Source organism: Cinclus cinclus, chromosome 31 (genome assembly GCF_963662255.1).
Source record: "Cinclus cinclus chromosome 31, bCinCin1.1, whole genome shotgun sequence".
Classification (NCBI taxonomy): Eukaryota; Metazoa; Chordata; class Aves; order Passeriformes; family Cinclidae; genus Cinclus; species Cinclus cinclus.
In genome coordinates this window covers 317,224-331,033 of record NC_085076.1, presented here as the reverse complement: position 1 = coordinate 331,033, position 13,810 = coordinate 317,224, and the positions used below count along the sequence as shown (strand labels likewise).

Genomic DNA, 13,810 nt, shown 5'->3' with positions numbered 1-13,810 from the left:
ATCCGAGTGTGCGTTCTGTACTTGGTTTACAAAAGACATTGCAGGCTGGAGCATCGTTCACCCTTGAAAATTTCTGGCTTTGCTATTAATTTTAATTTTATTATTCACTTTTTTTTTAAAAAATAACATACATTGCTTGTAAAATAATTTCTTTTCTTCTTCTTCTTCTTCTTCTTCTTTTTCTTTAAATTAATTTAGTCTTTCATTCATTTTTTGTTCTTCAGATGTCATTATTATTATTATCATTATTTTTATTATCGTCATCATTTTTCTCTCATGGATCCCCCCCCCACTCTCCCTTCCTACCCCCACCCGCCCCCCCCAGTGCCCTGCTCTGTCTCTTTAGGAAAATATTCTAATGGCCTGAGTGGCTGCCGCGTGGCAAACGGGGCACTCGGGATCAGTCCTCTCACAGATCCTCACAGCACACTCCATGCAGAAGAGGTTGTGGCCACACGGCACCAGCGCGGCTGTGACCTCGCTCTCAAAGCACACCATGCACTCGCGGCTGCTGGCGACCGACGTCCGGGCAGCAGCAGGTGTTCCCAGCTTGGAAAAGCCCTGGAGCGGCTCCCCCTGCGACCGCCTGGGCAGCCCGGAGAGGCTGGGCTCCGGGATGGAGGAGGACGGCGAGCGGTGCGAGTTGGGATGGATGGTGCCAGTGCTGCTGGAGCGCTGCTGCTTTGAGAAGAGCACCGAGACAGGGTTGGTGTTCTCCTGCCCAGCCCACATCGGGGCCCCTGACTCCGGCACCCCATAGTACAGATCCTGTTTGTTCACACCGTAGTTGGGGAAGAGGTAACCGTAATTGAAGTCGTTTTGGTCGTTCAGCCGGGGGGTCTCATAGACGGGGTCAACAGAGCAGTCACCGATGCAGCCCAGGCTGTTCTGCCGGAAGGTGGAGAGGGGCTTGCAGCCCGGCGCCGGCGTGTGCACCCGCCAAGCCTCGGAGTAGCGGTTCTCCATTCCGGAGTCAGGGCTGCTGGAGAGGAAGTCATTCTCGTTGTTGTACTCCAGAATCTTGCCTGTCCTCACCGCAATGTGTGTCTCAATCTCCTCCCGGGCACGCTCCACGTTGCCTGGTGCACCAGTGATCTCAAAGACGGGGTCCCGGTCTCGGCTCGGCGTGATGATGTAGGTGTTGGTCTGCTGCTGGATCCGCTTGATGGTGGCTCCCTTGGGGCCCACCACCAGCCCCACCACGCGGTAGGGCACGCGCACCCGGATGGTGACCTGCCCTGGCAGGGTGGGTGCGCTGCCAAAGGTGGTGCCTGCCTTGTTGCGGGAGGCCCTGATCATGGAGAAGTGCTCGGCCGCTGAGATGATCTCCCGCCGGGCCATGGCCACATCCTCCCTCCGCCCAGTCACCATGAAGACCGGCTCTTCCCCCCGCACCGGGGTCTTGATGTAGGTGTTGGTCTTTGCCCGCAGAGCTTTGATCTTGCAGCCTTAGGGAGAGAGAGAAGAAAGCACGGCAGTTAACAAGGCTGTCCCACCACTCGCCCTGCTCTGAAGGACGCTGGGCTGAGCGGCCATAATCTCCTGTGCCACCTGGCAGCCACCGTGCAGGACATGGAACAAGGGAAAGGCCCTATCCCCCTAACCCTGAGGGGAAATGCCAGAGGGAGGTCCATCCTCACCATTCCCAGAGACCTGCTCCCCTCAGGAGTGCCATGCTCCCTCATCCCCCAAAATGGAAATCACTGTTTTGTGTGCTGCACCCCACCACACCATCCCCCCTGACTGCCTTCCCTCAGCAGTCATCCCAAAGATCTTCCACACACCCCAGCACCACAGAGTAATGGGAGATCCACCCCAGGCATCAGTGGTCTCTGTGACAAGGCCTGTCCCCAGAGCCCCAGGGTGATCCCCCCAGAGATAATCCTTGGGCTCTGGGGACAGTGCTGATGCATGGGGAAGTCTGAAGGTCACAGGAGAACAGGGGGATGCCAGTCCCACAGCCTGGATGACCAATGTGGAACCTCTTGGCCACCCTGTGCCGGCTCCCAAGGCGAGTTGCCTGCCATGACCACAGAGAGACAGAGGGTTTTGGTACTACTGAGTAGGTTCTGGGGTGAATGTGGTGAACTTCAGGGGGTCAGGTTTGGAGGGGAGTTGCAGAGATGCAGCAGTTTGGGCCTCCCCACTGCAAATATGACAGGACTGCAAATGCCAGCAGAGCTAGATGGCCAGGGGTAGCAGGAAGCTAGGATTTGCTTTGGGGCTGGAACAGCAAGAAACGGGGCAGGGCTGCCCTCTTGTGAGTCCCAGAGCAGGCTGTGCAAAGACTCTTGCTCCAGGTGCTCAGACCCTCTCCTGAGATCACTGGCCAAGGGGTGCTTTTGCATACCAGTGTCCATGTCCCAGAGCCCACCAAGCCCATTCCCCAGCTCCTCACAGCTCAGCAAACAGCCTTCTGGTTTCCCAAAAAGGGCAAAAGACTTCCCAGTGTGTTTTGGCTTCCAAAAGATCTTTCGGAGGGTCTTGATCCAGCTGTTTGGCTCCAGGTTCCCAGATGACACCAGCAAGCCATCAAGCAACTAAGTGTTTTTACAGATGTGGCACGGTTCTCTAAACTACTCCTGGACCACTCCTTGCTGCTGTCCTGCTCCTCAGACTCCTCTCCTGAAAAGCCTCACTTGGTGCCCCAAGGCATTTCTGAAGCCTGGCACCAAGCTCCCAGGCAGGCTGAGGGTTCCTCTGCAACAGGTATGCTCTGAGCTCAGATCTCAAAGAAAAGGTAAAACCTGTGATTCTCCAGTGCAGATGAAGTAAGGTGAGCACTCTGCTGCTGTTTCCCGAGGATCTGTGTGCCTGACGCAAGGCTCACAGAACCAGAGAATGAGGACACAGCACTGCGATCACTGTGAGATCCCCCAGCACCTCCTACCCCACCTTCTCTCCCCCCAGAAAGGACCATCTCCTGCACTTCCTCTGGCTACCTCACACCAGCAGGTTTTCCCTCACACACTCTACTGACATCATGCTTCAACACACAAGGACCTGCAAAACGATGCCTCTGCAACCATAAAATGCAGATTCCTCAGCTCCTGGGCTGGAACATTATTATTTATACAGATCCTAATAAATAACAGCATCTCTCAGGCTGGGAGCTCAGGGCTGTCACTCATCCACAGCTCCTCTCATGAGACACAGGCTGGTGACATCGGGGTGTTCACTGGAATGCAGCGATCCTAGCACCCTGTATCATTGGCAAGAATCGAAGCCTGCACCTGTGGTGATGGAAACAGCCTCGTGCCACTGGAGCAGACGGGAACGAATCCCTGGGCTCGCAGGTGCCACGGCAGCCGCCGCATCCAGCAGTGCCTGGCGTGGAGCACGCTCAGCCCAGCCAGCCGTGCTCGCGGCACAGGCACCCGCACCGGCACCGCACGGGCACTGGGCGCAGCCCCGGCCAGCCCCAGGCATACACGTCCCCTGGCACAGCCCTGAACCCACTGCCCCTCAGAGGGTCTTGGCAGCAGCATGGGACACATCCCGGTAAATCAGAACTTCACTGTCGACTCCCACTGTGACTTTTAACTCCTCAGAGCTACTTCAGCTCCTGGAGCCTCATCTCCCATTTGTGGAGCAGGAACAGCTATCTCCTGCCTTGTGCTCCTGCAAAATTTCCTCTTAACACTCCACAGTGCTGCTACACTAAACCCATCTCTTAAACAGGAATTCCATGTTCCTGGAGAATGGAAATGCCAGATTTGGCATGGAGAAGGATCTGGGAAAACCCCCAAATCCAAACCAAATCCACCCCCTACCAAATCCAGAGTAGCTCACAGGTTACTCCCCGGAGTTTGCACCTTGAGATACATTTGTGATGCTTTGTGGAGTAAAGTTTCCAAACAGCCCATGTGGACCAATGGCCACCCTGTGGTGTGCTATTAGGTCCCAGGAAACTCAAAGGACAGGACCTCATGGAGCCAGGCACAACTCAACTGTAGGATAAACCCACACAGGCAAAATCCATAATAAAGGTTCATCCCAAGTGGAGTTGGACAAAACTGTGAGAGGTCACCTATGCCCTCTGGCACCTCTGGGCAGGGTGGGCTGTCCCTGACCCACTGCTGGCAGACATTTCCCTGCCCCACTCCTGTGCTGCTCACTCCGAAGAGGGAGATTCCATTTTAGGAAGATTAACTGAGATGCCACCATTTCCCCAGGGATATCACCGGAGCATCACATGGAAAGACAGGGGTGTTCACAGCAAGCATCGAGCTGAAAATGCCTCCCCATGCATCACCCCAGGCTATAGGAGCACCATCAAATTCCGCAGTGACCCCTGCTCTGCCTCTGGAGCACAAGGCTTGCTCTCCTGTGCAGAAAAGACCTCCAGCAAGCACGGCTGGGATTGGGCTCTGCGTTGTTCTGAGCTGTGGGACAATGATGGCATGTGGGGGAGAGGGATCTGAGCCTGGCAGGACAGGAAACAATCACGGAGCCGACAGGGAGGGTCAGGCAGGCAGAGCGGTGACAAAGGACAGGGGCTCCATGCTGGGGACAGATGGAAGGGAACAGTGGCAAGGAATACACACGAATGAGGGCAAATGTATGCACATTACACTAGCTGGAGGAGCGGGAGGGAGCTAGGGACGGAGCAAAGGTGACGGAAATTGAGGGAAAGGCACACCCTGACCCCTCCAAGAGAGGTGTACAAGGTGCGTGGAGGCAAAGCCAAGACACCCCAAAACAGCAAAAGGAAGATGGACAAGGAGAGAGCACAGCGAGAGGGAGGGGAAGGAGGATCTGGAACGGACAAAAGGATGCGTGGTGCAGTCCGTGGTGTGAGAAGGGGGGGAGGAGGGAGGGTCTCTGTGCAGGCCTGCAGACGGGAAAGCCAGCTTTGTGGAGACAGACAGATGGGGATCCTGGGCTTAAAAACAGAGAAAATCACCTTCTAGGAAATTAGACCAACTCCAGCAAGCCCAGCAGCCCAGTGGGCTCAGCGGTCCCAACCTCCAGCAGCTCTAAACTGGCACAGATAATGGCCAAGCCATCAGCTGCCCAAATCCAGAGAACTCCACAACTTCCAGGAGTGCTGCACTGGTTTACATCAGCTAAAACCAGCCTGGGCTCAAATGTGATTTACTCACTTAGTGCCAAGGCTCCGGGCACATCTCAGCCCCACCCGACTCTGCTTTGCACACTAAAAAGGATCTGAGCCTCCTTTGAGATCACCCTGTTTCTGATGGAGCTCTGCTGGATCAGGCTGTGACCTGTGACAGCCCAGCCAGATGGGCAGCACACCCCGATGTGCTTATTCCAAACAAAATTTGTCCTGCATGGGGTGTCTTTTGGACACTTTCTCTTCGTGGATAACTGAAATTTGAAAACATAATGAAACAAAGCATTTTACTCTGGGGATTATTCAAAGAGGAAGGAGGTGGAAGGGAGGGAATTGCCTAGCAGGTGGTGTCAAAATGAAGCTAAGGGAAGAAAAGGACCCATGAAAGCTGTACTAATACATAACCTGGTGTATGTTCTCCTCGTTATGGCAGCGCACAGACATCAGTGTGTCGATCCCTGGCAGACCCCTGCCACTTAGATTTTTATATTAAACAGAGAATTAAGCCCTTTCTCATTGTGTTCCCACAGCCTACTTTCTATTATCTTGTTTTTTGTCAATAATGCAAATCCCAAAGCATTTCATGAAGGAGGCTGTAAGCTCAGTTACTCCCCTCACCCTTTTTTCTCTTTAATTTCACTGATTACCAATTGACTCAAAGTAAATGTGTTTGCAAATTACCTGAGTACACCACAAACATTTCCACACAGGACCAAACCCTGGAGGAGTGGAGAGCCTCTGGTGCCCAGACCAGTCAGCTAACTGGAATTAATCTGCAGAGCAGCCATTTCTGGCTGAAAACATATAATAAATTGAGTCTAGACATTGCCAAGATGGGTGGCGGGGGTCAGGGGGAGATCTGGATGCACAGCTACCTTCTTGTCTCTGCTTATCTGTGTATCGGGGCAATGAATCCATCAAAATTAACACAGAAGGCTCCAGGAGCTTGGTTCACCTCTCCAGCAAAGGCAGCTGCTCACAAGGGACACGAGGGTGCTGGATGCATCTGAACTAAGTGTCGTTTCCTTGGCATGAACCCATCCCAAATGTTCCCACTCTGAGGAGCCCCAAAGCAAGGTGTTCTCACGGGACCTCAGCAGGGTTTACACCAAGGCTCCCAGGTGCTGCTCCAACAGTGGGCAGAGGACAGATCAATGCATGGAATGGATGTGCCCAGTACACCACCATGGTGACAATGCCATCAGGACAATGCAATGGCACACGCAGCCATGCCTGTACAGTAGATCCCTCCAATAATTTCACTTTGGTGTAAATTCAGAGTTAGACCTGCTTATGACCTTCTCCTCAGTGCTGCCACAAGGACAGATCTTGCACAGGTATATTCTGCTACTGATGCAGTCTAGAGACTCCCACTTGGCACTAACTGGCACCTCCAGCCCAGGAGCATGACTCTGACCCTGGAAGCATCAGAGGAGCTGCACCAACCACAGCAAACAGCTCCAGAGCCAGCCCCAAGGTGGATCTTTTTGTTTCATTGACTGTGTTGTGGTTTTGTTTTGGAAAACACACCCCACAAATCACTCCAGGTTCTGATATTTCTTGTTTTCATCAGATACAGAGTAATCTCTACAGACAAAAGCTTTTTAGCCCTCTTCTCATTTATCCCAAGGCACCATTACGCTGCACAGATGCAAATTACACCTGTAAATACCCCACAGAGTCTGTTCTGGCACTGCTAGTGGGGTGCAAGAGGGTCCAAGGGTAAATAAGAACTTGGTCTTTTTTTCTGTTGTAGTCATAAAATTGAAGAGGATCATAAAATAAACAACCCTCAGCTACCCTAGGTAAGGTGGGGCATTCTTTTCCCCGTTAACATGAAAGCCTTGTTAAAAGACAAGCACACAAAGAACCTCACAAGTAAACCCTCCTGACAGCCTGTGGGGTAAGGTTTTGCTGCATTGAAAACCTGATGGAAGTGGTGTCAAAAAACACAAACGCACACAAAAGGACCACAACCAACCAACTACATCTCTTTGCACCGAGGGTTTATTGTCCTGATGATGTAAGTTGTGTTTACAAGAGAGGAGAAAAACACCACCCAACACACCATGCCAGGAAAATCAGTGACCGCCTTGTTCCAGTGCGGCGATTTTACGCTTTTTCACATTGCGATGAAAGTTGTTTATTAAAAAAAAAAAAAAAAAAAAAAAAAAAACAAAGAAAAAGGGAAAAAACACCCAACAGAAACAGCCCTAGTACCACAGACAATCACTGCCTTATGCGGTGGAAGAAAGTTGGGAAGCGGATGCCCCCGGCCCCGGCAGCGATGCATGGATGGAGTGGGTGTGCCCGTGGCGCCCCGCATGCACAATCCTGCCGCGGCCCCGGCACGCGCGCGGCGCTGGAGCCCAGCCGGAGCCGGGCAGTGCGGGGGAAGCGGGGCACGGCGAGCGGCGGGGGGATGCAGGGAGGGAGGGGGCTGCCAGACAAAGGCGGGGGCCCCCACCCAATGACAGCACGCTTTCCCACTGCCCTAGATTCCGGGCGGCTGCGCTGCGGCGCGGTTCACTCGGTCAGCGCGGCACCCAGCCGCCCGATGCGATGCGCGGGGAGCGTGCGTGTCTCCGGAGAAAATTCCCTTTGTCTCTCTCACAGACCCATTTTCTCCTCCCACCTCCAGTTCAAACGGCACAAAGTCGATCCCGTTCCGCACTTTTCCCTTGTGAAAATTCAGACCGATTCTCATTAACACTTTGTAACAGCCCGACACCGACTACAATCTCTCTCTCCCTTTAAGGCCCATCCCGAGCTGCCAGAGCAGCGTACGGAGGTTGTCTTAAGACCCCAAAAGATCGGGTGGCTTTTGCTCCAAGATTCCGGTGAAGCGAGAAGACAAGTAGATCTGCCCCCCTCGTTGCTTCTCGGATGCTGTACATACATCCACCTCCACAGGGTGGGTGGGGGAGCTGCCATTATCAGACTTCCTCAATGGAAAAGGCTTCCTTGGACTATTTTTAAATGCTGAAAGCATTGGAGCATGTTTGTAGCTACACAAAAAGCCCAATCATCTGGGTTTAGTGGGGCCTCTTTTTATTTGACTTCACCTTGCCAAGAAAAAGCAATTTATGGTAAAATCCTCTCTCACGTAATCTCATTCCTGGTGACAACAGGCTGGTTGGAGCAGGCTGAGAGATGCTGCATCAAAGGGTGTCTGTGAGTACAGGTGACAATGGATGCTACTGCTGTGATGAGGACCAAGAACCCTTAGAAAGACCAAAAATCCTCAGAGAGTCCAAAAATCCTTACAGGGAAAGTGTCATCTGGGAGCGGGTGAAGAATGAAGCCAAACCAACCCCACACCTTCTCCCAACATCTGCACACACCAGACACACAAAGAACTAGCACCACGTCTCCCAAACCACAACATCTGTCCCTAAATGTGCCCTGCAGCCTCTTCCCTGGCTCCACTAACAGCAGCCCATTTTATCTGTGGGAGCGGGAAGAAAAGTTGGATATGAATCTTGATCTGGCTGATTCACACCCACCTCAGGTCACTTCTAGGGAAGAACCCGGACACCACAGTGACTGGGAATTTCTGTCCCTTTCTAATTTCACAGTCTGCACTACCAAAACATGATGCCCTTCAGACACTCTCCACTCCTTCCAGCACCTCTCCCATCTCAATGCACAGCCCTTGATGTCCCACCATCTCCTCAAAAATCTACTGCAAACACCTCTAGTGCTTTGTCTTTACAATTTCATCGGCATGCCCATGAGAGCCAGCACAGTCATGACAGGTTACTGCAGGCAGGACACCCACAACGTGAGCTGACAGGAGAAATACAAGAGCCACCAAGCACTCTGATGTGCCATGCACAGCCTGGACTGGCTGCAGAACCAGGGAGCACTGTCTGTGCCACGGCACAAACCAGGAGGTTTGGTCACCCAACTCAGTGCAGCTGGAGTTCACACACAGGCCAGGGGAAGGGGGGATGACCTGCAGGAGCCCTGACCCAGGCAGAGACTCACCCCTGCTCCTCATCCTCACAGCAACAGGAGGACAGGCATGGAGGTCATGGCCACACCTCCAGCCAGGGAAGGGGTGTCACTACCAACCAAGCCCAGGGATCAAAGGCACCAGTCAAAGGGATTCTTGCGACTTCATCTCCTCATTCTTCCTTTTCCAGTTTCCTGCGCTCCAGTTTGCAAAGCAGCCCTTGGCACATCCACCAGCCACCCATCTCTTTGCCATGGACCCTGAGGCACCAGGTGGAGGAGACTGTTTGGCCAGGTCCCACCAATCCCCCTCTCCACAGCCTACCATCTCATCCCAGCCATCCCCCATTCCCAGCTGGCTCGTGGCTGCGCTGCTGGAGACGCGCTGCTCAAATTCAGCGCACAAACCAGCCCCATCACAAACCGGAGCAAGGTTTTCAGCAGGCAACTGGCTCCGTGAGTGCACGTTCACAGCTCCTGGGGAAAGCGGGAGCTGCCAAGCTCAGGTTGAGTTCCTGCAGCATCTCTTGCCTGGAGTGGAGCCACCCCCTCTGCCACAATTACACCTCTTCACAAACCACCCTTACAGACATTCCAAAAAAAATATAGTTGGCTTGAGCCTTATTTACACTTAAGTGCCTTTTCACTCCGTTGGCAAAGTGAGGGGTGGCCTGATGGCAGGTGCCATTCCCATGGCACCACGGCCCCTGTGCCTAGATCCAGGCCTCTCATACCCACACCTGCCTGTGAGGAACATTTTCATAGATGGTTGATATCATTATAAAATAATCTGAAGGATTAGTGTGTTTTCTTCAGAGAAGAGTAAATTGAAGAAAAAGCTAAACCCCGTTACCAAGTAAAGCCATTAAATAATTTTTATTTCATTATTACTTATTTTCCTCTCCCTTTTTCAAGATGTTCATCACCACGTTCACAGGTACCCATAAAACAACTGTTTTCCTAAAAAACTATCTGCTACAGGAAAAATACTACCAAGGGGTGACAATCCGCAGTTTCTGGGATTCCTGGTCAGGCATCCATGAGAGTTCAAGATTCAATCCCCCTGGGAGCCCCACACCCAGCTCCAGACCCTCTTAATCTGTCCTTCTACACAAAAACAAGGCACAGGACACAGTGGAGACATTCCTACAGGCCTTTAGAAACAAGTGTGGGCCATAATCTCTTCTGAAGTGAAGAGCTACAGGGACTGTGCTGAAGGAATCCTCAGCACAGGTTCTATCCCACCCACCTCCATGATGGGGCACAGGCTGCACCATCTGCCCCAGCAGCCAAAGGAGCACAGTCACAACCGCATGCCCACAGCTCCAGCACACTGACATTTCAGTTTCCCAGATGTGGGAAAACCCTCACACAAAAAATGGTGGAAAAAATCCAGGTCTCCACGTTCCTCTCCATCGCCCCGGACACAACAGGCACGTGCTGCGTTCTGAACGCATCAGAACACACCCCCCTCTCAGGAGTCTGGGGCAGCAGTGAGATCCTGGAACAAACAACCCTAGCACATTTCCCCTCGGTTCCGCCTGCCGAATCCTCTTTCCCAACTTTATTAAACAAAGGGGGCCTGATCCTCTACGGCCTCACACCCACCCGTGCAGAGTTGGTGCTGAGCCCATCGCTGTCTGCCCGCGCTCCACTCCCTGCAATGTAAAGGCACCACAGTGAGGATCAGGATCAGGGCCAGTGGGAATCCTGGGCCAGACCTTCACCCATTCATGCCCGTCCCCGCGGGTCCCCAGCGAGGGGCCCCCATCCCAGCGTGGATGCCAGAGCAAGAGCTGTTCCCTCGACTGCAGATGCCCCAAGTTTTGGGGAGGTCAGCACCCCCCGGCTCCGGCCTACTCTCCATCCTGGCGCGGGAACCGGACCCTTGCTCCACGGGTGAGAGCAAAGCAGAGCCTCCGCAGGCCCCATTGTTCCACCCGCACGCCCTAGCGTCAGGGATGCCCAGCAAGGAGCCATTTGTGTCCCTGTCCCCGTGGCTTCCCCTCGCCCACCTCAGTCCTTCTCGGGGCACTGGGGGTCATCACCCCCCGGGTCCCACCACAAACCCCCTGCCCAGGCGCCCTCGATCCCAACCCACAGGGGAGCATCTGTCCATGGAACCGCAGGCTCTGCCCACCGCACTTCCCAGAGCGTCAAGTTACTTGTTCAGAGAAAGAAAGAAAGAAATAAAATAAGCCCAACACTTAGCCACACTATTATTATTTTTTTTTCCTCTGTAGCGACTCAAAACTTCTCTCGGCAGCGCTGTGCCCCGGCTCCTGCAGTGCCCACGGGCGGCACGGGGCCCCGCACCACACACCCGGGAGTGGTGGGGGTGGGCGAGGGGTGACTTAAGAGTGGGTGTGGTAAGGACATACATATATATATATATATATATATATATATATATGTATATGTATATGTATATTTATATATATTTATATATATATATATGTGATTTTTAAGCCCTCCTCCATTCCACCTCGCTCCGAACGGAGCCGCGAGGAGAACAAAAGCATCACTGTGGCGGCGGGCGGGCAGCGGCTGCGGGGGGCCCACGCGGGACGGCGGGTCCTGCTCCAGGGTCCCCCCGCTCCCGGGGCCGGCGGGAGGAGCTCGGCTCGCACCCGCTCACCGGCCGCTCGGACTGAGCCCGGCACCACCACACCCCCTCCGCCCGGCCAACAAAGGGGGACTCCGAGGCGCGGGGCCGGGCTCAGCCTGCACCCCCCGCCCTTCCCCCGCCTTATTTCCAGGGGTTTTTTTTCTTAAGGAGAGCGCGGTCGGTTTCTTAAGGAGAGATCGGCTTTTTGGCAGAACCGGGGAGCGGCGCGCGGGGCTGCGGTGCCGGCAGCCGGACAAGCCCCCGCAGCATTCCCACAGACCCCCCATCCCACCCTTCTCAAAAAACCCCCGTGCCGGGAGCGCAGCCACCCGCCCACAGCCCGGGAGCCCCGGGCTTTGTCCCCGGCGGGGCCGAGCCGGCCCCGGCCCCGAACAATGGGCGGGAGGGAGCGGCAGGGCCCCCCGGCCGCGGGGGAGTGTCCCGGGGCCGGCGTCCGGCAACTCCGGGGGGTTCGGGGGTACCGGGGGCCCGGCGCTCACCTTGCCGTCCCACGATCTCGGCCACGTGCTCGGAGCTGGGCACCGGGACGCACTCGGTGGTGTTGGAGCTGCTCTTGAGCCGCAGCTCGGCCTCCTTGTAGAGCGCGCACAACTTGGGCTCCGCCGCCCCGGCGCTGGGCGCCGCCGAGCCCTTCGGGGCCGCCGGGGGCGGCGGCGGCGGCGGCGGCGGCGGCTGCTGCGGCGGCGGCGGCGGCGGCGGGGGCTGCTGCGGCGGCGGCGGCGGCGGCGGGTTATTGTTGTTGTTGTTGCTGTCCTCCACCAGCACCACGGCCGAGGAGGAGGAGGAGGAGGAAGGCTCGCCTAGCCCCAGCAGGCAGAGCTGGTCCAGGGCGAGCTGCAGCGCCCGGTCATCCTCAAGCAGCGCTCTGTCTTTGCCGCTCCCACCGAAACAGCCTAAATCGCCGAAACCCCCGTTCCTTTCCATTATCCCTGGGACTACCAGGCTAGGCATGGCTAACAAAGGCTTGGGAGGGGGCTGGGGGGGGGGGGGGGGCGAGAGGAGGGGAGGGGGGGACACAAAGAGCTCGGGAGGGAGAAGGGAAAAAAAAAGGCAGAGGGAGAGAACGAGAGAGAGAAAAGGACCCTCCGCCCCCCGCCCCCCGCCTGGCCAAGCCCCTTTCCCGTGTAACCCGAGCCCCGCGCCCGCCGCCTCCACCGCGGTCCCCCCGCCGACGCCCCCGCCCCCGGCCGCCGCCGCCGGGGGGTGCGGGGGGTGCGGGGGGCGCGGAGCGGAGCGCGGCCCCGCGGGGGGAAACTCTTTTGTTTGAAGGCGGCTGGGCGCTGCGGGAGCGGCCCGGCCCGCGGGCTGATGGGGGATGTAGTCCGGCCGCGGCACACCCCCGCCCGCGGCGGCGGGGACCGGGGCGGCGAGGAGCGGGGCGGCGGGGGCCGAAGGTCGCGGGGTTAGGCGATGTGGGAAGTGGGACACGCTGTGACACGGGGAGGGGGATGTGGGGAGCCACGGTGACACGGGTGGATGTAGGAGGATCGCCTGTGACACGGTGATGGGACTGGAGGGGACCCCCCCGTCATACGAGTCGAGAGGCTGCATGGGCACCCATGGTAATACGGGTGGAGTGTGATGTGGGGGACCACCTGGGACACGGGGGGAAGGGGGGAATTGCTGTGGGGAGACACATTGTGCAGCGGATGGAGGGGCTGGAGGGGCATACACTGGGTCACGGGAGTAAGGGCTGCGGGGGGACCACGCGGTGCCACCAGTGGAGGGCAATGCAGGAGGATCCACCATGCCACCGATGGAGGGGCTACAGAGGGACATGCCATGACATGGGGGTGGGGGGTGGAGGGGTTACATGCTGTGACATGGGCTGGGGAGGTGCAAGGGAACCAGCTGTGCGATGAATGGGTGGAGGGGACAGTGGAAAGCCACTGTGACACGGCTGGAGGATGATGCAAGGAAATCAGCCATGCCATGGGTGGAAGGGACTGTGGGGGGATCCACTGTGCAATGGGTGGAGTGGGCTACAGTGGGATTTCCTGTGTCACATGTGGAGGGGGCTCCTTGGGGACCCACCATGCAACGGGTGGGTGGAGGGACCTGCATGGAGACCCACTTTGGGTTCCATGAGTGACTCACTGTATACATCCCAGCATAGAGGGATCGCAGGAAATAAAGGTCTGTGAGGG

General features: G+C 55.9%; 1 protein-coding gene across 1 annotated transcript; it reads right to left on the bottom strand.

The window, feature by feature from the left end:
• Positions 1–342: 342 nt before the first annotated feature.
• MEX3A (mex-3 RNA binding family member A) lies at positions 343–12,614 on the bottom strand. The gene is made up of 2 exons (XM_062511602.1): positions 12,143–12,614; positions 343–1,448 (listed from the first exon to the last, which is right to left on the bottom strand). Exons 1-2 carry the CDS (start codon positions 12,612–12,614, stop codon positions 343–345), a joined length of 1,578 nt encoding a protein of 525 aa, XP_062367586.1.
• Positions 12,615–13,810: the final 1,196 nt, after the last annotated feature.